The sequence below is a fragment of the Rhinopithecus bieti genome, unplaced genomic scaffold (assembly GCF_001698545.2).
Source record: "Rhinopithecus bieti isolate Rb0 unplaced genomic scaffold, ASM169854v2 scaffold_7967, whole genome shotgun sequence".
In the NCBI taxonomy this organism is placed as follows: Eukaryota; Metazoa; Chordata; class Mammalia; order Primates; family Cercopithecidae; genus Rhinopithecus; species Rhinopithecus bieti.
In genome coordinates this window covers 1647796-1669589 of record NW_016806112.1, presented here as the reverse complement: position 1 = coordinate 1669589, position 21794 = coordinate 1647796, and the positions used below count along the sequence as shown (strand labels likewise).

The 21794-nt window shown below is 43.3% G+C and overlaps 1 protein-coding gene across 7 annotated transcripts in view; it reads left to right on the top strand.

Annotated features, from left to right (window-relative positions):
* The window catches only part of GAPVD1 (GTPase activating protein and VPS9 domains 1), a 101548-nt gene extending 85605 nt beyond the window's left edge, over positions 1-15943 (top strand). For 6 of the 7 annotated variants that reach the window (XR_001886145.1, XR_001886143.1, XR_001886144.1 and 3 more), the window contains 8 exons: positions 1212-1341; positions 2122-2231; positions 2514-2673; positions 6567-6753; positions 7572-7785; positions 11292-11364; positions 12692-12889; positions 14731-15943. Coding sequence is in view for 1 of the 7 variants with exons in the window: in XM_017874752.1 (XP_017730241.1) it covers positions 1212-1341; positions 2122-2231; positions 2514-2673; position 2772; positions 6567-6753; positions 7572-7785; positions 11292-11364; positions 12692-12889; positions 14731-14871 (1214 nt within the window). In the remaining 6 variants the exon portion in view is untranslated. Of the gene's footprint in view, positions 1-1211; positions 1342-2121; positions 2232-2513; positions 2674-2771; positions 2773-6566; positions 6754-7571; positions 7786-11291; positions 11365-12691; positions 12890-14730 lie in introns of all 7 variants that reach the window. The other variant, XM_017874752.1, reaches the window with a different exon arrangement.
* Positions 15944-21794: the final 5851 nt, after the last annotated feature.

Genomic DNA, 21794 nt, shown 5'->3' with positions numbered 1-21794 from the left:
AGCTGGGACCACAGGCACGTTCCACTGTGCCCAGCTAACTTTTGTATATTTTTGTAGAGATAGGACTTCACCGTGTTGCCCAGGCTGGTCTCTCTCTGTATTTTTTTCTGAAGCATTTGAAATTATTTCCAAAGAATAAGGATATTTTCATATATGAACTCAATATATTTATTATATTTTGGAACTTTTAGTCTTTTAAATTTTTTTTTTTGTAGAGGTGAGGTCTCGCTATGTTGCCCAGGCTGCTCTTGAAATCATGAGCTCAAGCGATCTTCCTGTCCTATGCCTGGCCAAACTTTTTATTCTTTTTGATTGTATACATGTATGTATTGTATTATATATTTCTTTTGTGTGTGTTTTTTTTTATTTGAGACGGAGTCTTACTTTGTTGCCCAGGTTGGAGTGCAGTGGCGCAATCTCGGCTCACTACAACCTCCACCTCCCGGGTTTAAGCAACTCTCCTGCCTCAACCTCCCGAGCAGCTGGAACCACAGGTGTGTGCCACCACACCTGGCTGATTTTTGTATTTTTCATAGAGACAGGGTTTCACCGTGTTTGTCAGGCTGGTCTTGAACTCCTGACCTCATGTGATCCACCCACCAAGGCCTCCCAAAATGCTAGGATTACAGGTGTGAGGCACTGCACCCAGCCGTGTATTATATATTCTTGATTAAGACATAAAACCAACTTTGCAAACCACATATCTGACCGTGTTGCATTTGTGAGTTGGTCCCCTGACTCCTTTTGGGTGTAGCAGGAAGACCTCCAGTAGAGAGAATCAGGAGACCTGAACCCATAGTCAATCTTGGCCATTGGCCAACCAAGGAATTTAGAGCAAGCCATTTTCTGACTGGGCAGGAGTCTATGTCTGTAAAATGAGGGTATAAAATGATTTTTGAAGCCTCTTTTAGTTCTCTGCTTCAGTGATTCTAAGATGTTAACTTTATTAAGTTAATGTGGACTTTCATTGTTGTGCATTAGTATCGGGATAAGAAGTAAAACCACTCTCTTCTCAGCAACTAGTCTCTTGATACATAATTGTTGCTACTGATAATTCAGTTAAGTATTTGAAGTTTTTCTTTCTTTTTTTCCAGAGAACTCTTATTGTTAGTCAATGGTAATTTATTCTTGAGTTGCTCTGAATACCTACTAGTGCCATAATATTCCAAATGAACCTGGTTATCCATTTCTTGGGGTTGGGTTTTGTTTAGAGGTTTTGGGTGATGGTGAAAGTGCACATGATTCTCCCCGTGACGAGGCACTGCAGAACATCTCAGCTGATGATCTCCCAGACTCTGCGAGCCAAGCAGCCCACCCACAAGATTCAGCTTTCTCTTACAGGTATTTCTTTTATAGGATTTGGAACTTTAGGGTTTGGACTTTTCAGCACCATTGCAGTCACATCAAGTCAAGTGATGTGTTGAGTCAATAAATGTATAAAGCAGGGAGAGAAAAATGAAATGCTATTTACTAAGAAGACTTTGTTTCAGTTGTAGATGTTATGTATCAAAGGTGTTAATTCAAGGATTTAAAAAACTCACTGGGTGTGGTGGCTTATGCCTGTAATCCCAGCACTTTGGGAGGCTGAGACAGGTGGATCACTGGAACCCAGGAGTTGGAGACCAGCTTGGGCAACATAGCAAAATCCTGTCTCTATAAAAAAGAAAAAGGAAAAAAAAAAAAAGAAGAAAGCGTTTCTTGTCAGGTAGTGAGCTTATCTTGTGGCATCATCAGCGTTTCTGAAGAGATGTGCCAAGAGATGTTCCAAATCTGTGCTGGGGGCTTCTGACTTCCGTGGTCCCTCCCACTCTGCCATAATATGCTTTTCCAATTCTTCTAGCACCAGTCATAGAACTCGGTGTATGAAAAAAGGTCAGAAAGGATTTGTTGTTTGATTCTGGTGCCTTAAAGAATGGTCCTTGCCCCGAGCACTTTTATCACCTGGCTCCTTGGGTAATTAGAAAGCCTGTTCTTTTAAGTGGAGTGTCAGTTAAGAATCATCTTTTTAAAAATGTTTGAAACATTTGAGTCCTAAGGTAACATTAATTTGTATAGTAAATATTTGTAAAATGTGACCATATCTGGCTAAAGAAATTAATGTGTTTTCTACTCATTTTTCAGAGATGCGAAAAAGAAACTGAGGCTTGCTCTTTGCTCTGCGGACTCTGTTGCCTTCCCAGTGCTGACCCACTCAACGAGGAATGGTTTACCAGACCACACAGACCCAGAAGGTAAATTGCTGCAGGATCATTTAAGTTTTCCTATGTTTATGGGTTGCACCATATGCAATTGCCAGTCCATATGGTTCAACTTAATATGTTTATATTAGTGTCACTTAAGGGCACTTTGATTACTGATAGTTTATTAAAGTATTTTCTAATTGGGAGTGGCAATACAGTTTAGTTCTAATGATACATGACAAAGCAGAATTGACATCCCAAATGCTGAGAGTTAGCTTAATTAAGCCCATGGAAATTCTCAATAAAAACAGAATCCTTGTTTCTTTTATTTAGACAATGAAATTGTATGCTTCTTAAAAGTTCAAATAGCTGAAGCAATTAATTTACAAGATAAGAACTTAATGGCTCAACTTCAAGAAACAATGCGCTGTGTGTGCCGTTTTGATAATAGAACTTGTAGGAAACTGCTGGCTTCTATTGCTGAGGACTACAGGTAATACACCCCACCTATTCAGCTTTTAAACCTAGTTGTTAGCTGCAAGTGTTTTCTTTTTGATCCTTATTTCAGAAATGAATCTAGGCTTCCTACAGAGTGCTTGGCTCTGTTTTCCTGGATGTAGACTTCTGTGTTAGTCTGTTCTCATGCAGCTGATAAAGACATGCCAGAGACTGGGCAATTTACAAAAGAAAGAGGTTTATTGGACTTACAGTTCCATGTGGCTGGGAGGCCTCACAATCATGGCAGAAGGTGAAAGGCACATCTCACATTGCAGCAGACAAGAGAAGAGAGCTTGTGCAGGGGAACCCCCCCTTTTTTAAAACCATCAGATCTTGTGAGAATTATTCACTATCACAAGAAGAGCGCAGGAAAGACCTGTCCCCATTGATTCAGTTACCTCCCACTGGGTCCCTCCCACAACACTTGGAATTCAAGATGAGATATGGGTGGGAACACAGCCCAACCATAAGCTGCCCCTTGCTTCTCCCAGATCTCATGTCCTCACATTTCAGAACCAATTATGCCTTCCCAGCAGTTTTCCCAAAGTCTTAACTCATTTCAGCATTAACTCAAAAGTCCACAATCAGAAGTCTCATCTGAGACAAGGCAAGTCCTTTCCTCCTTTGAACCTGCAAAATCAAAATCAAGTTAGTTACTTCCTAGATACAATGGAGGTATAGGCGTTGGGTAAATACAGCCGTTCCAAATGAGAAAAATTGGCAGAAACAAAGGTATAGGTCCCATCCAAGTCCGAAATCCAGCAGGGCAGTCAAATCTTTAGCTTCAAAATGAACTCCTTTGACTCCATGTCTCACATCCAGGTCACGCTGATGCAAGAGGTGGGTTCCCATGGTCTTTTTTTTTTTCCCCCCGAAACAGAATTTCGCTCTTGTTGCCCAGGCTGGAGTGCAATGGTGCGATCTCGGCTCACTGCAACCTCTGCCTCCTGGGTTCAAGCAATTCCTCTGCCTCAGCCTCCCAAGTAGCTGGGATTACAGGCATGCACCACCATGCCTGGCTAATTTTGTATTTTTTTTTTAGTAAAGACGGGGTTTCCCCATGTTAGCCAGGCTCAGCCTCCCAAGTAGCTGGGATTACAGGCATGCACCACCATGCCTGGCTAATTTTGTATTTTTTTTTAGTAAAGACGGGGTTTCCCCATGTTAGCCAGGCTGGTCTTGAACTCCTGACCTCAAGTGATCCACCTGCCTTAGCCTCCCAAAGTGCTGGGATTACAGGCGTGAGCCACCACACCCAGCCAGGGTTCCCATGGTCTTAGGCAGCTCTGCTCCTGTGGCTTTGCAGGGTATAGCCATTTTCCCAGCTGCTTTCATGGGCTGGTATTGAGTCACTGGCTTTTCTAGGTGCACGGTGCAAGCTGTCAGTGGATCTGCCATTCTGAGGTCTGGAAGACAGTGGCTCTCTTCTCACAATTCTAATAGGCAGTGCCTCAGTAGGGACTCTGTGGGGGGTTCCGACCCCACATTTCCTTTCCGTACTGCCCTCACAGAGGTTCTCCATGAGGACCCTGCCCCTGCAGCAAACTTCTGCCTGGGCATCCAGGTGTTTCCGTACATCTTTTGAAATCTAGGCGGAGGTTCCCAAATCCCAGTTCTTGGCTTCTGTGCACCCACAGGCTCAACACCACATGGAAGCTGCCAAGGCTTAGGGCTTGCACTCTCTGAAGCCACAGCCCAAGCTCTATGTCAGCCCCTTACAGCCATGGCTGGAGCAGCTGGAAGGCAGGGCACCAAGTCCCTAGGCTGCTCACAGCATGGGGACCCCGGGCCTGGCCCATGAAACCATTTTTCCTCCTAGGCCTCTGGGCCTATGATGAGAGGGGCTGCCATGAAGACCTCTGACATGCCATGGAGACATTTTACCCATTGCCTTGGGGATTAATATTCAGCTCCTTATTACTATGCAAATTTCTATAGCCAGCTTGAATTTCTTCTCAGAAAATGGGATTTTGTTTTCTATCGCATTGTCAGGCTGCAAAGTTTCTGAACTCTTATGCTCTGCTTCCCTTATAAAAATGTATGCTGGCAAGGCACAGTGGCTCATGCTTGTAATCCCAGCACTTTGGGAGGCCGAGGCAGGTGGATCACCCAAGGTTGGGAGTTCGAGACCAGCCTGGCCAACATGGTGAAACCCTGTCTCTACTAAAAATACAAAAAATTAGCTGGGAGTGATGGTGGGTGCCTATAATCCTAGCTACTTGGGAGGCTGAGACAGGAGAATCGCTTGAACCTGGAAGCAGAGATTACAGTGAGCTGAGATCATGCCACTGCACTACAGGCTGGGCAGCAAGAGTGAAGCTCTGTCTCAAGAAAAAAAAAAAAAAAAACAAAGCCAAATGCCTTTAACAGCACCCAAGTCACCTCTTGAATGCTTTGCTGCTTAGAAATTTCTTCTGCCAGATACACTAAATCATCCCTCTCAAGTTCAAAGTTCCACAAATCTCTAGGGCAAGGGCAAAATGCCACCAGTCTCTTTGCTAAGACATAACAAGTCACCTTTGCTCCAGTTCCCAACAAGTTCCTCATCTCCACCTCAGTCTGGACCTTATTGTTCATACCAGTGTGAGCATTTTCGTCAAAGCCATTCAACAAATCTCTAGGAAATTCCAAACTTTCCCACATTTTCCTGTCTTCTGAGCCCTCCAAACTGTTCCAACCTCTGCCTGTTAACCAGTTCCAAAGCTGCTTTCACATTTTCGGTTGTCTTTTTAGCAGTACCCCACTCTCGGTCCCAATTTACTGTATTTGTTTGTTCTCATGCTGCTGATAAAACATACCTGAGACTGGACAATTTAACAAAAAAAGAGATTTAATTGGACTTAACAGTTCCATGTGGCTGGGGAGGCCTCACAATTTAATGGCGGAAGGTGAAAGGTACATTTCAGATGACAGCAGAGAAGAGACGAAAGCTTGTGCAGGGAAATTCCCATTTTTAAAACAGTCAGATCTCTTGAGACTTACTATCACGAGAACAGCACAGGAAAGACCTGCCTCCATGTTTCAGTTACCTCCCACTGGGTCCCTCCCACAACACGTGGGAATTCAAGATGAGATTTGGGTGGGGACACAGCCAAACCATATCAATTTCTAAGCAACATATTTGGATATTTAGTGTGGAAATGTAGTTATAAATGAGCAGTTCCAAATAGAAGAGTGCAGTTTACTTCAGCTTTGTGCAAAAGCAGGTAGAGAGGTGTGCCTATATTGTGAGGCCAGGACAACTAGAATATCATATTTCTTTTTTTAGTGGTGATAGGAAAGACTACTTTTCTGGACCAGAGAAGCAGAAGTAAGTAGCCTTAGGAATTGCTGTGCTTTTTCTGCTGCCAGTCCCTTGCTCATGATTATGGAGAAAAATGTAACTGAGATGCTTAGGTAGTGAGGAGGCTTCAAGGCTTAGGGAATGGGCACTCTGGTGATTGTTACATTTAGACTATAAGCAAGTAATTGGTGGGGGATGTTTGTAACCTAGTGACATATAACCTACATTTGTTGTTATTTTTAGTCATATGTAGCTGTCAATTTCCTATAAAGTATGAGGTCCTATAACTCCAGTATAAAATACACCAAGTATGCAGAGGGGCTTAGTGACATTTAGTGAGTTAGGTAACTAAGTCTTCAGCCCCATAGATCCTCCCAGACAAAATGCAAAATGGGGCTGTTCTTCAGCTGGCACCATGATCAGTCTCTACCATGTCTGCAGCCTGACAGGCTACTTTGTATATGTGCTACTGAAGAAAGCACAGACATGCTACTTTGTAAAACCAGTCTGTGCAGTAATTTTATAAAGAAAAGTTAGGACCCTTATTCTTCAAAGAAAGTATGCACTGAATATATCTGATGTCATGCAAAGTATTTTCCTTTTAGAAAAGAGCCCCATATATTGCTTATCTCACTCGTTGTCGACAAGGACTACAGACCACACAGGCTCACCTGGAAAGGCTATTGCAAAGGGTTTTGCGAGACAAAGAAGTGGCCAATCGATACTTTACCACCGTCTGTGTGAGATTACTGCTTGAGAGCAAAGAAAAGAAGATCAGGGAATTCATTCAAGGTAACTCAATACCTTTAGTTTAAGCATCTCTTCACCTGTCATACGGTTGGGAAGATTTGGAAATACTGTTTTGTTTTGCTAGTTTGTTCAAGTATCTGCATGCCTTAAATATCATTTATTTTATGGAGTCTTAATAAATTAAACTTTGATGTCAAACCAATAAATTGCATTTTTCTCCTGTATTGAATATCTGTAGTTTACTTTTTAAATTGGGGACATTGGTAAATTTTGGGTCTATACGAATTCTCTCATTTAAAAAAAAAAACAAATGCATTTTTTTAGAAACTTTTTCTTTTTTTTTTGAGACAGAGTCTTGCTCTGTCGCCAGGTTGGAGTCCAGTGGCGTGATCTCGGCTCACTGCAACCTCCGACTCCCTGGTTCAAGGGATTCTCCTGCCTCAGCTTCCCGAGTAACTGGGATTACAGGCATGCGCCACCACGCCCGGCTAATTTTTGTATTTTTAGTAGAGTTGGGGTTTCACTGTGTTGGCCAGAATGGTCTCAATCTCCTGACCTCATGATCCGCCCACCTCGGCTTCTGAAAGTGCTGGAATTACAGGTGTGAGTCGCTGTGCCCGGCCTAGAAACATATTTTTACAACAAATTCCTTGCACTTAAACTTTCACATATTCCTTACTTTTTCTCCTGATTTAATTATATGGCCACATATTGTCCTAAAATAAACCACACTGAAACACTTTTGGCTTTAAGATCATGGTGTCTGCATAGCTAGTGATAAAAATTATTTCTATGATTTCCTTTTAAAATTATTTAGATAGTTTTATTAAACTATTTAAAAGTATTATTTTGCTTTGGAGACTTTCAGAAACTCACCGCAGCTGATGATAAAACTGCTCAGGTAGAAGATTTTCTGCAGTTTCTTTATGGTGCAATGGCCCAGGATGTCATATGGCAAAACGCAAGTGAAGAACAGCTTCAAGATGCACAGCTGGCCATTGAGCGAAGCGTGATGAACCGGATTTTCAAGCTCGCCTTCTACCCTAATCAGGATGGGGACATACTTCGCGACCAGTGAGTATTTCTATGTTGACTGCCTATGTGGGACTACATAGGGATCTACCAGGTAGCCCATATTTTAGGCAAGCTATATGTGTAACTTAGTATCTGATTGTAAAAGGAAATGCATTGGTTACCATTTTTCACCTATCAGAGTTACATGATCACAAAGAATCATAATACCCAGTTTTCAGGGAAGTGGGCAGTCAAGTTGGAAGGGGTAGAAATTGGTGTAGCCTCTTTGGAAAGCACTGCTGTTTACTCTGCCTTAACTAATCTTCCCTTCCTTCTTGTGATTAAGTCTTACTTAGCAGGTCTTGACTTAAGTATTATTTCCCCGATGAAGCCTCTCCTGACTAGGTTACATCCTATTAGGGCTGTCTCAGGCCTCGGTGCCTTTCTTTAGCACTTGCCACAGTTGCCATTTGACATCTGTTTGAGTCATGGTTTCTGAACCCAGCACTACTGACATTTAGGGCCAGATTGTTGATGATGTGGGAGGCTGTCTTAGTCATTATAGGGTCTTTAGCAGCATCCCTGGCCTCTACACACTAGGTGCCAGTAATAACCCACCAGTTGTGACAACCAAATGTCTCCAGACATTCCCAAATGTCCCTTGCAGGGCAAAATTCTCCCCTGTTCTTTTCTTTCTTTTGAGACAGGGTCTTGCCCTGTCACCCAGGCTGGAGTGCAGTGGCATGATCACAGCTCACTGAAGCCTCAACCTCCTGGACTCCTGTGACAAGTGATCCTCCTACCTTGGCCTCCCAAATCACTGGTACTATAGGTGCACACCATGACACCTGGCTGATTTTGTTTGTATTTATTTATTTATTTAGACGGAGTGGCACTCTGTCGCCTAGGCTGGAGTGCAGTGGCGTGATCTCAGGTCACTGCAACCTCTGCCTCCTGGGTTCAAGCGATTCTTCTGCCTCAGCCTCCTGAGTAGCTGGGACTACAGGCACGCGCCACCATGCCCCGCTAATTTTTTGTGTGTTTTTAGTAGAGATGGGGTTTCACCATGTTGATCAGGCTGGTCTTGAACTTCTGACCTCAGATGATCTGCCCATCTTGGCCTCTCAAAGTGCTTAGATTACAGGCATGAGCCACTGCGCCCAACCTTGTGTATTTTTTGTAGAGACAAGGTGTCGCTGTGTTGCCCAAGTTGGTCTCAAACTGCTAGACTCAAGCGATCCTCCTGCTTCAGCCTCCCAAAGTGCAGGAATAAGAGCTGGGATTACAGGACATGAGCCACCATGCCTGGTCCTCTCCCCTGTTCTTAATCACTGGTTTGTGTGATCGTTTAATGAATGTTCTCTCCACACTGGCTTGTTCCCTCTGCGAGACCAGGAAATAATGCTTTTATTAACCACTCTAATAGCACCAGGCACAGTACTCGGCCTCTAATATATGCTTGTTATATGTTTATTAAGAATGAACAGTTGGTTGGGCATCGTGGCTCACACCTGTAATCCCAGCACTTTGGGAGGCCAGGGCGGGTGGATCACCTGAGGTCAAGAGTTCGAAACCAGCCTGGCCAACATGGTGAAAGCCTGTCTCTACTAAAATACAAAAATTAGCTGGGCATGGTGGCATGCATCTATAGTCCCAGCTGCTCAGGAGGCCGAGGAGGATTGCTTGACCCAAGAGTCAGAGGTTGCAGTGAGCTGAGATCGCACCACTGCACACCAGCCTAGGCGACAGAGTTAGACTCTGTCTAAAAAAAAAAAAGAATGAACAGTTAAGTATTTGAATACCAAAAAATGCCTGGAATTATATGGCTTATAAGTTATATCTCAAGCTGTTTAAAAATACTAATCCTGGCCGGGCACAGTGGCTCATACCTGTAATCCCAGTGCTTTGGGAGGCTGACGCAGGTGGATCACCTGAGAGTCAGGAGTTGGAGACCAACCTGGCCAACAAGCTGAAACCATGTCTCTACTAAAAATACAAAAATTAGCCAGGCATGGTGGCTCACACCTGTCATGCCAGCTACTCGGGAGGCTGAGGGAGGAGGACCACTTGAACCCAGGAGGCAGAGGTTGTCGTGAGCCGAGATCACACCATGCGCTCCATCCTGGACAACAGAGCGAGGCTCTGTCTTTAAAAAAAAAAAAAAAAAATTAATCTTGGAAAAAATTAACCTGGAATAGTAATACTGGTTATTTTTGGGTAGTGAGACTAGGGAATATTTTGCAGTTTTATTTTTCCTCGTCTGTATATTCTCTTTTTTTTTGACAGTCTCCCTGTGTCATCCAGGCTGGAGTGCAATGGCACGATCTCAGCTCACTGAAACCTCTGCCTCCCGGGTTCAAGCAGTTCTCCTGCCTCAGCCTCCTGAGTAGCTGGCATTGCAGGCATATGGCACCATGCCCAGCTATTTTTGTATTTTTGGTAGAGATGGGTTTTCACCATCTTGTCCAGGCTGGTCTCAAACTCCTGACCTCAAGTGATCTGCCCACCTTGGCATCCTAAAGTGCAGGGGTTACAGGCATGAGCCACCATGCCCAGCCTTCTGTGTGTTCTTGAGCACTGCTTCACAACTCTGTTTCTGACCTCAAGCATGTTAAAGTTGTTACCATGCTTCTTAACAGTGACAGTGGCTTGCTGGGCCTGACTCCCAGGGGTGTGTGTAATAGGATCCTCGGGGTGTGGGTTATGTTTGTATGAAGTATTTTTCATGGAGATTTTCAGATGTTGCATAGATATTTGAGAAAATTCACTTTCCTGTGAAATGGGTTAGGATCCTTCCAATCTGCCGTCCTCATTTGTTCATGGTCTCAGAGTGTTTGGCCCACCCCAGACTTCTATGCTTAATACGCCAGATGGGACCTGTTTTCTCTCTAGAGCACCAGTTTTTGCCTTTAGGCATAGGATGAGGAATGGGGACGTTCAAACCATATTGACTACAGACAGCAACTTTGAAGGAGATTATTTTTCCCCACCCTCCATGACATTTCTGCGGGGTTTATAGAGTATGAAAAGCCAACAGAGGACCTGGAAAGAACACTAGCAGCCAGGAAGCTGGGTTCAGCCCCTGCTATTGACACCTGTGTAGCTTAGGCAAGCCTTTTCCCTTTTTAAGCCTACTTCTCTTCATCTACAAAGTGAAAGGTTTGGTGAATGGTAGAGGCCCTTCTCCATGTAATTAATATCTTTGGTTTCTGGCTTTTGATCCTTCTACTTCCTCTCACTTTTTTATGCCCCCTCACCTTCTTTTCCTCTGCTTTACAAAATTATGTGTCCAAGCAGCTCCTACTAAGGGCTCTTCTCCTTTCTCCCTTGCAGTGCTGTCTGGTCCAGAGAGGAAAGACTCCCTCCCTTCCCTGCATCCCCTTGGCTCACTCAGCGTTTCTGAGCAGATTGGAAACAATACTTATCTAAGAGGCTCAACTCTAACTGTAATCCATATCTAGCAATAAGTCAACATGTTTCAAATGTTTTGTAAAAATCAGTGATGACTATTTGTGTACCGTATTTTCTGAAATGAGTATTTACTTGTGTATTTTGGGGGTTTTCAGGGTTCTTCATGAACATATCCAGAGATTATCTAAAGTAGTGACTGCAAATCACAGAGCTCTTCAGATACCAGAGGTAATACAGGTTTATATAGCATGGGTAATGTTAACTAAATGCTGCGTGGTAATGTTACCACATTTTCAAGGAACTGAAATATGATAAAATATAAAACATCATTTTCACTCTATGTAATTCAGTCTAACTTCAAAGTTCCTGAAGATGCTTTCAGGGATTAAAATTCCCTGGTATGAAATAGTAGAAAGCCAGTTGGGAGGAGCCCTTCCTTGATGCCATTTCTCAAGCCAGCCCTGCTGTCGGGGGCAGTACCTCTCCATCAGTGCTTTTATAGTCAGGTTTCTGCAGAAATGTTTTGAAGAAGCGGGAGGCTGGTAGCACTCCAAAGAGGGAGATATGCTGTCTCAGGAGAGGTCATTGACTCTGCATGTGATCTCAGATTACCTTTAGCATTTTTACCTGTCCTACGTCTCTTAGAAAATAAGAAAACATGAAAATTTCAGGTATTTGAGGTTTCTGGTTGTTTTTGTTACAACCTCCACTGATGAGACATTAATTAGCATAAAATTTTAAATTGTCTTTGATTTTTTGAATCTGTTATTTCCAGGATTACTGCAACAATGGTACAGATTTTTAAATTAACCTCTTTTATTTTTTTTTTTTTGGAGAGGGAGTCTCGCTCTGTCGCCTAGGCTGGAGTGCAGTGGCGCGATCTTGGCTCACTGCAACCTCCACCTCCCGGGTTTAAGCAGTTCTCTGCCTCAGCCTCCCGAGTAGCTAGGACTACAGGCGTGTGCCACCACGCCCAGCTAACTTTTTTGTATTTTTAGTAGAGAGGTGTTTCCACCATCTTAGCCAGGCTGGTCTTGAACTCCTGACCTCGTGATCCACCTGCCTCAGCCTTCCAAACTGCTGGGATTACAGGTGTAAGCCACCGCGCCTGGCCTTAAATTAACCTCTTTTATCACACGTGATAAATCTAGTTCCTGTGTAGAGCCAGTTTAAGCTAGTTTTAACGGAAAGTCCTCTTTTAGTAGTTTGCACTTCTGGAATCAGTTACTAAATGTAGAGAAGTTCCATTCTAGCTATTTAAGAAAGAGAATGGTTTGAAATTTTGTGAATTTTAGCTTCTGTGCTGTGGAATGCCATTTTTCTATTAATGGATGTCTGTTTTGCTCTATTTTAAAATGCAAAGCAACGTATTTAACAGTTTTAAAGTTATGCTTCAATCTTTGGTGAAGGGGAAGGGGGCCTGCAATATGGTTTTACCAAAGAGAGGAAAAAGCAACCACATTATCCTCTGCCTCCTGACACGGAGGTTGCGGTGGTCACTGCCCGGGGTTGCCATTGGATTCAGAATCTGTATATTGTCTATGGTCTCACTTAGGTTTATCTTCGAGAAGCACCATGGCCATCTGCACAATCAGAAATCAGGACAATAAGTGCTTATAAAACCCCCCGGGACAAAGTGCAGTGCATCCTGAGAATGTGCTCTACGATTATGAACCTGCTGAGCCTGGCCAATGAGGACTCTGTCCCTGGAGCGGATGACTTTGTTCCTGTGTTGGTGTTTGTGTTGATAAAGGTGGGCCCCTTACTACTGTCAGTTAAGGAGTTATGTGGCATTCTGAGCAGGTGGCACAGGGCTTCACACAGCGGTGGAGATCTTGGCTCTTTTCCAAGTCACAAGCTCTGGGTTACTCAGAAAGAAAGTGCCTACTGTCAAGATTTTTCTTTTGAGACAGAATCTCACTCTGTCGCCCAGGCTGGGGTGCAGTAGTGTGATCTCAGCCCACTGCAACCTCCATCTCCTGGGTTCAAGCGATTCTTGTGCCTCAGCCACCCAGATAGCTGGGATTACAGGCGTGTGTCACCACGCCCAGCGAATTTTTTTGCATTTTTACTAGAGACAGGGTTTCGCCATGTTGGCCAAGCTGGTCTCGTGGTCTTGAGCTGGCCTCAAGTGATTCGCCTGCCTCAGCCTCCTGAAGTGTTGGGATTACAGACATGAGCCACCGCGCCCGGCCAAGATTTGTTCTTACCTTAGGGTTTTCAAAAGAAAGGATGGGAAGACTAGATTCCTAGATGAACATTTTCAGCTTTAAAGCAGCGCCTGGGCCGGGCGCGGTGGCTCACACTTGTAATCCCAGCACTTTGGGAGGCCGAGGTGAGTGGATCACGAGGTCAAGAATTCAAGACCAGCCTGGCCAAGGTGGTGAAACCCCATCTCTGCTAAAAATACAAAAATTACAGGCTCCTGTAATCCCAGCTACTCAGGAGGTTGAGTGCAGTGAGCCGAGATCACACTGCTGCACTCCAGCCTGGGCGACAGAGTGAGACTCCGTCTCAAAAAAAAAGCAGTGCCTGAAGTTCTTGGTTGAGGCTCAGTATATAATTACTGAATGAATGGATGAGGGCAGGTTCTTTTTGTTACGCTTTTGCCATCTTCTTTCATATGGAATTCCTTGCAGTACTTGTCATATCGGCTACCAAATTTACCCATCATCCCTCCTCTTTTAGCTTCTTATTTTGTAATTGTAGTGTGAAAGTACTGACATCTGTCATTCTTGTTGACTTTAAAATTATAGTTTCATCATTTAAATGGTTTATTTTGAACATTTGAGGGTGACCATGTAGTTTGGGTGCATACAGCCACTCAGTGATCGTATCACTTGTGTGTTCCAGTCAGCTCAGCCCAGCCGTAGCTGGGCTCTCTAAAGTGTGTGTGATGTATGTCCTGCTGTTTCTTAGTGTTGTGATATTTATACAACCTGAACTCAGCTTGGAGGGAGAAACCCGTGGGGTTGGCCGTCACAGCTCCTCCTGTTGGCCATGGCTCTTCTGGCTTCCACACGTAGTAAATCTAGTTTCTGTGGAGAGCCAGTTTAAGCTCGTTTGAAGGAAAAGGCCCTAGCTCTTCCTCTTAACCGTTTAACAGCCTGTGCCCTTTCTCACCACACGAAGAAGGTAAAAAAAATTCAGAAGATGTCCTCTGTTACCTCTGGCAACCAGAGGGCATGCCATCTTTTTTAGTTTTTTCTTTCTCAGCTTATTCTCCCTGGACTTACCAGATATAATTCAATTTGCTTACAGTATTTATTTTGTTATCTAACATTCTGAAATCCGGGGATGTTGAGTAAGACCACAGAGATTAGTTCAGCCTTCTTAGAAACCAGTGAGGTTAAGGACTTGCAAGGATAGAAACCTCTAGATAGATTAGCTGAGATTAGAACCTGGGTTGCCTTTTCAACATATTATTGCTACTCATGGAAACTAGGGTTTAAAGATTACTTCCAAAAAATAACTTTGGGGTTGTTTTCAAAAGGACTGGTAGGTCTTTCATAGAAGAACATTTGAAGAATACTTAAATGATTTTGGCAGAGCTTTGACATCTGAGTAATTGGCTTTTATTTTTTACTTCTCTAGGCAAATCCACCCTGTTTGCTGTCTACTGTGCAGTATATCAGTAGCTTTTATGCTAGCTGTCTGTCTGGAGAGGAGTCCTATTGGTGGATGCAGTTCACAGCAGCAGTAGAATTCATTAAAACCATCGATGACCGAAAGTGACCAAGACCAAGGCCCACCAAGGCAGCAGACTGTTAATCGAACAAACAGATCTCTAAGAAGGCGCATCAGCTGCTTTGAAGGCTGAAGATTGTTTTTGTATAATATTGTACAGCTTCAGGCATTTTAAAGCAGATCTTTACTAAACAGGTTAATGAGCTAACAAGCAGGTTCTCTCGTCTTTGAGCTCTTTCCTTTCTGAGTTGCATATTCTATTTTCTTGTCCCCAAGTAGAGACTAGTACTACAAAAAGGGACCACATTTTTCAGGTATTTCTAAATATTAAAAAACAGAACAAAAATCTCTTAGAAAATTTCTAGACCTCCATTCTTGGATGCCCTTTCTTTCCTTTTATTTTAAAAAAGAACAGTACCCCTCTTTTAAGATGCTGTCTTATATTAATGTGCATCTAATGGAAAGAAGATATGAGTTGCACTGAGGATTATAATAGTGGTACATTAGTGGCATTATCTATAAATACACTCACCTAAATTGAAAAGCTAAGAAGGAAATGTAAATATAATATATATTTATATTTGATGTAATATGGACATCTGCAGATTCTAATAAACAAGGACTATTGCTGATAGTAGGCTGTGACATACTGTCTTGTGAAATGGTTTCCTTGACAAGATTTAAGCTGAGCTTAAAAGTAAAAAACAAAAAGTACACAGAAATATTTATTAAAATGTAATACAGTTTATTGGACTTTCTAAGTATGGCGTTTGATGGACAGGGCTGTCTTTAATGAGTGTGAAAGTTACTAAGTCACTTAGACATCTCACCGTGGAAGCTTGTGAGCCTGCATTAGGAGATAGACTGATTACCATACACGACGTAGAAAGGAACAGTGGATAGCTCATACTTTATGGTGGTTCTTCTCCTCCGAAATAATATACTGCAGAAATCCCAGACAGAGCTCCTTACAAACCTTTAATTGTAATATATTTTTGATGATTATTCACATTGAATGCACAGACCAAGAATTCAGTGAATGTCATTTTTTACAAAACTAATTTGTATTGTCTGCTCTAGTGATACAAGTTTTACTAGTGATAAACTATTTTAATCAACCATACTATTCTTATGGAAAAAAAAAATCTATTTTGGCAGGTTTCTGTGCCTTTATTTCCCTCTTCTGAAAAAAAGTCTGTGTTTTCATAGTTTGGTTTGCATTGTATATCAATAATTAATCAGGAATGGTTTTTGGTGCCTGGAAAATTGGCCAAGGAGGCACACCAAAGCTTCAAGCACAAGTCTTGTACATGGGCCATCACTGTCTGGTTTCACTTTGTGTGTTTCCTAAACACATTTAGCTGCTTTTATAACAAACTCAGCCCCATACTTGAGTCCCTTGTTGTTGGGAGCATTTCCAGGCATCTTTTAAGGAAACTGTGACAAACAGCCTTGGGCAGATGAATACGGAGGCTGTCCGCTGTCTGTCTCTGAGATCTTCGTGTCTGGGAATGCCTAAAGATTTTATTTTTTTCTTTGTTTTTATTTTATTTTTTGAGACAGAGTCTCATCCTGTTGCCCAGGCTGGAGCGCAGTGGTGCGATCTTGGCCCACTGCACCCTCCACCTCCCAGTTCAAGTGATTCCCCTGCCTCAGCCTCCCAAGTAGCTGGAACTATAGTTTTTAGTAGAAACGAGGTTTCACCATGTTGGCCAGTATGGTCTCGATCTCCTGACCTCGTGATCCACCCACCTTTGCCTCCCAAAGTGCTGGTATTACAGGCATGAGCCACCGCACCCAGCCAGAAACTAGATTTTCTTTATGTCTCCACCCCTTCTTATTCATTTACTTTACAATACCAAAATAAATCGCATAGGAGTGTGGGATGTGGTTTCTGCCTTCTAGAGAGAGATCAGAATTAAACTAGTACTACGAAATGTCCTTTTGAATGTTAGGTCAAGAAATCCATGTACAGAGTCGTGAGCTTCATGGGCTGTAACTGCCAAACTTGCCCTGTGTTAGAAGTTAAATCCCATCGTAAATACATCACGAGGCCAGCTGTGTGATCTGAGACCTAGATGGGAGTTCATTTACTTCAGCCTTTGATTCAGTAAATGTTAAGCAGAAGACTTCGAATGGTTAAAATTCATTGTTACAGGATTTTACTCATAAACCAGTGAGAGATTTTTTTTTCTCCACAATGGTTGCTAAGTCTATTCCATGTTAACACTGTGGAAATAAATATGAAGATGTGGCCATTGCATTGGGGCTCTTTTCTGTGGAAGAGAAGGTGGTGGGATTGGGGTGAAGGGCTACACTGAAGGCAGGAGATAGGGCTCTGCCTTGTTGGAGCCAGGGCTGAGGCTAGACCCCCAGAGATTTGGCATCTGTGACACCTCTAAAATAGGTTCAGGTGCTCATGACTCTGTAGCTGGCGGAGGAGCACAGCACAGCTGTTGCAGGGGCGGCTAAGGTTTCCTCTGAACATCCTGTCAGGAGCAAGGACTACTTCGGCATTAACCATCACTGGTTTGATTTCTTGACAGGTACATGAGATGGGGAGTAATCTGATTTTTTTTTTTTTTGAGGAGGAGTCTTGCTCTGTCGCCCGGACTGGAGTGCAGTGGCCAGATCTCAGCTCACTGCAAGCTCCGCCTCCTGGGTTTACGCCATTCTCCTGCCTCAGCCTCCCCAGTAGCTGGGACTACAGGCGCCCGCCACCTCGCCCGGCTAGTTTTGTATTTTAGTAGAGACGGGGTTTCACCGTGTTAGCCAGGATGGTCTCGATCTCCTGACCTCGTGATCCGCCCGTCTCGGCCTCCCAAAGTGCTGGGATTACAGGCTTGAGCCACCGCGCCCGGCCCTGATTTTTTTTTTTTTAGAAAAGAGGAATAGTTGTTCCCCAAATGTTTCTTCCTCCATTGCCCTCCCGTACTTGTTTTACACGAAAGATTAGTGTAAAAGTGCAAAATCAGCCCTGGAAACATTCTGTAGCCACCGATTACTACATACAAAGTGGATGTTAAATGGAGAGAGAGAGAGTTGGCTCAGTGCCCCTGAAATCTTGTAGGATTAACTTCTCTGAGGAAAAGAAAAACCAAGTTTGCATTTTGTATTAATATTCTGCTTTTAGAAGTAATAGAAATACAAGTTGAAGATTATCTTTACTTACAAAATTATATTTTAATTTTTTTTGAGACACAATCTTTCTCTGTCACCCAGTCAGGAGTGCAGTGGCGTGATCTCGGCTCACTGCAACCACCGCCTCCCAGTCTCAAGTGATTCTCATGGCTCAGCCGCCCTGGTTGCTCAGAGTACAAGTGTGTGCCACCACACCCAGCTAATTTTTTATATTTTTTTTGTAGAGACAGGGTTTTGCCATGTTGGCCAGGCTGGTCTTGAACTCCCAGCCTCAAGTGATCCGCCTGCCTCAGCTTCCCAAAGTGCTGGGATTACAGGCGTGAGCCACCGCGCCCAACCACAAAATTATATATATATATATTTAAACATGTCAAACATTTTGCTTGCTTGCTTCATTTTAGGTAAAATCTCAGCCACAGTAATTGCTTTCTTCTGCTTTTCTTTATAAAACCTGCTTATGAAAGCCTTCTTATACAGATAGTTAAATCGCTGTAGTAGGAGGCTCAGGTTTTCTCAGGGATTGCAAATAGGTGTGCTGCATGGTTTTTCTTTTCCTATGTCCTGGAAGCCTTTGTTTAAAGTGGGCTTTACAAATGTGTCCCTGAGGTCCATGATCAAGAGAACAATCCCAGCCCCAATACAGGGGCTGTGTTCTTGCCGTAAGAATCTGTAGCTGACTGGTGTGCTGAACCCTGGCACTCTTTTTCCTGTTGTTTGCTATGGGAATTTCCACTTTGGAGCAAGTAAGATCACCTAGGTGTTTTAAAATTGTTTTTCTCCTATGTGATTGGGTGTGAAGAGGGAAAGTAGGAATACACTCAGAATTATTACTGGATTGCACAGAAATGATAGAAGTGTAGTGGGGTTCACTTCCTCAATTGGTGCTTCCTAGATTTTTCTCTCCTGTCTCTTCCTGCTTTGTTTCTTTAAAGAAAATCTGTTGTCTCTCTTTTAAATATTTAGTGAGTTTATTTTGTACACAATTGCTTTAATTTTGAGGGAAGTAAATCCAAAATGATCTTGAAGCCCAAAGGATTTTTAGTAAGTGGATTAACAGTGATGAGGTATTTGCGATACTCTAAATGCCAAAATGCTTGAGAACTTTGCCAGGTTAAAAATTACTTAATATATTTTAGAATGTAAGTTAGAAAGTAGTAGGACAAGGAATAGCTTTATTGCTCTTGAGAACACTTGGAGAAATGAAAATATAATTTGCTTCCGTGTTAAGTTGTGGTTGAGCTATGGAGTGACCCTGGAGCTGCCGCATTCCACAGGCCTGACCTCATCAAGGGTTCAATTCAAGAGAGAGGACGTCTCCACTTGGATAATGGCAGACAGTGTGGGTAGGGGCCATGCACCAGGGGAATTCATCTCTGTCAAATTAATACTCTCCTGTCTACTGGATTCTTCTTGTGCTTCACCTGGATTAAAAAGCTGTACTGCCTCTTTTGAAACTGATGAAACCTTTCTATAAGTCTCAATTAATGAGCTTGCACAATCTTGTATATGTACAGGAAACCCATCCTGTCTCCTAATGTGATTAGTACTGTAAAACATTCTATAAAACTGATTAAAAAGGGAGAGCAGTTTGATTCACTGGGTTTTATGTTTCTGTCATCTATTTTATATTCAGAAGCATTTCTGAAAACGTATTTGACTTCCGAATGTTCTGATGTTTTCCATGAATTCACACACATCTTTTTCATCTGAACAAGATGGGCGTTTGCTAAGTGTGGCACAAGAAGGAACTAGAATGACTTGGCAGTAACTAACACAATGGTGAACATCTACGGTTTTTTTTTTTTTTGAGACAGGGTCTGGCTCTGTCGCCCAGGCTGGAGTGCAGAGGCGGAATTTCGGCTCACTGCAACCTCTGCCTCCTGGGCTCAAGCGATCCTCCAGCCTCAGCCTCCCAAGTAGCTGGGACTACAGGCACACGCTACCACACCTGACTAATTTTTGTATTTTTTGTAGAGATGGGATTTTGCCATGTTTCCCAGGCTGGTCTCAAACTCCTGAGCTCAAGCGATCTGCCCGCCTCAACCTCCCAAAGTGTTAGGATTACAGGCGTGAACCACTGCACCCAGTCCTTCATCTATGGATTTAACAGTTTCTGCCTGACGCCTGTATTTGGTAGCTATTCATCATTTTTCATTCTGAAAGCAAAAGTGTTGCCATCTAATCACAATATTCACTTAGGCCTTTATTAATCTTTTCAGCCAAGGGAAGTTATTTTTGACAAGGGGTACTAACTCACTCTTCAGGCTTCCCCTGCTGGCAGGAAGGTGCTTTTCTTATATTGATTGCACTTCATTTAAAAGAAATAGTTAAAAACTTGCTTAGGGCCCATTTCCATTTGCTCTGTTCAGTAGTTTTTCTTTCTTTCTTTTGAGACAGAGTTTTGCTCTTGTTACCCAGGCTGGAGTGCAATGACATGATTTTGGCTTACTGCAACCTTCGCTTCCCAGGTTCAAGCGATTCTCCTGGCTCAGCCTCCTGAGTAGCTGGAATATAGGCATGCGCCATTACACCCGGCTAATTTTATATTTTTAGTAGAGACGGGTTCACCATGTTGGTCAGGCTGGTCTCAAACCCCTGACCTCAGGTGATCCACCCGCCTCTGCCTCCCAAAGTGCTGGGATTACAGGTGTGAGCCACCGTGCCCGGCCCACTCTTCAATATTAAAACGAGTGGTATGATGCCTAGAACCAAATAAAGCATTCAGCTTTTCTTGCCAACTTGGAATTTACCTGTGTCGCTTGGACTGCTGTTATGCTTGTACCCACTCAACCCTTTCCACAAGTACAGGGCTCTGTAGCTTTTCCCCTGTACTGAGGATGCTGAGCTACTGACGCTAGCTTCACTAGCCTGCCTGCCGAGCTGCTGCAAAATGGGTGCTGATCCTGTAGAGAGAAACCAGGGCTGAAGCTCCTCTTGGCCGTTAATGTATCCTCCACCTAAGGATTGAAGTATTCAGTGAAGAGCTTTTGCTTCACTTATTTCATTCCAGAAGAATCCTTTCCATCCACTTAGGGTAGTAAAATATAGCCCATAGATTAAACAAACAAACGAAAAATGACCCATGGCCAGAGAAAGTGTTTTAGCTCATGCCTGTAATCCCAGCACCTTGGGAAACCAAGGCGGAAGGATCACTTGAGCTCAGGAGTTTGAGGCCAGTCTGGGAAACAATGAGACCTGGTCTGTACAAAAAATTATTTTAAAATAAGCCAGGCATGGTGGCGTGTGCCTATAGTCCCAGCTACTTGGGAGGCTGAGGTGGGAGGATGGCTTGAGCCAAGGAGTTCCAGGCTGCAGATCGGGCTACTGCATTCCAGCCTGGGCAACAGGGCGAGATCTTGTCTCTAAAAACAGAAAAAAAATATGAAAAAAGAACCATATAGGCTATTGTGGGGATCCAGAACACCTTCCACATTTTATGCTAAAGCGGAAACAGCTCTCAGTTCCAAGTCCTTGGACCTGTTGCAAACAATGAATGTGAAAACTATGGGAACCTTATTTCTGTTAACTGTTTAGGAATTCATATTGCTGGTCCAAATATACGCTGTGACCCACCCTGACCACTTAGATCATCTTTGGGGGTAGGGCCCAGGATTTGGTGCTCTAGGGAGTTGTACTGTAAATTGTTTCCCAAACTTCCCTGTTGAGAATCACCTGGTATTCTTGTTGGTCTATCAGAGTCCAAAGGGGAGGGAACCAGGAATCTTTAAACAAGTCCTCCCAGTGACTTATTTTCCAGAGTTTCTGTTTTTCTTTTCGAGACAGGGTGTCACCCTGTCGCCCAGGCTGGAGTGCAGTGGCATGATCCTGGC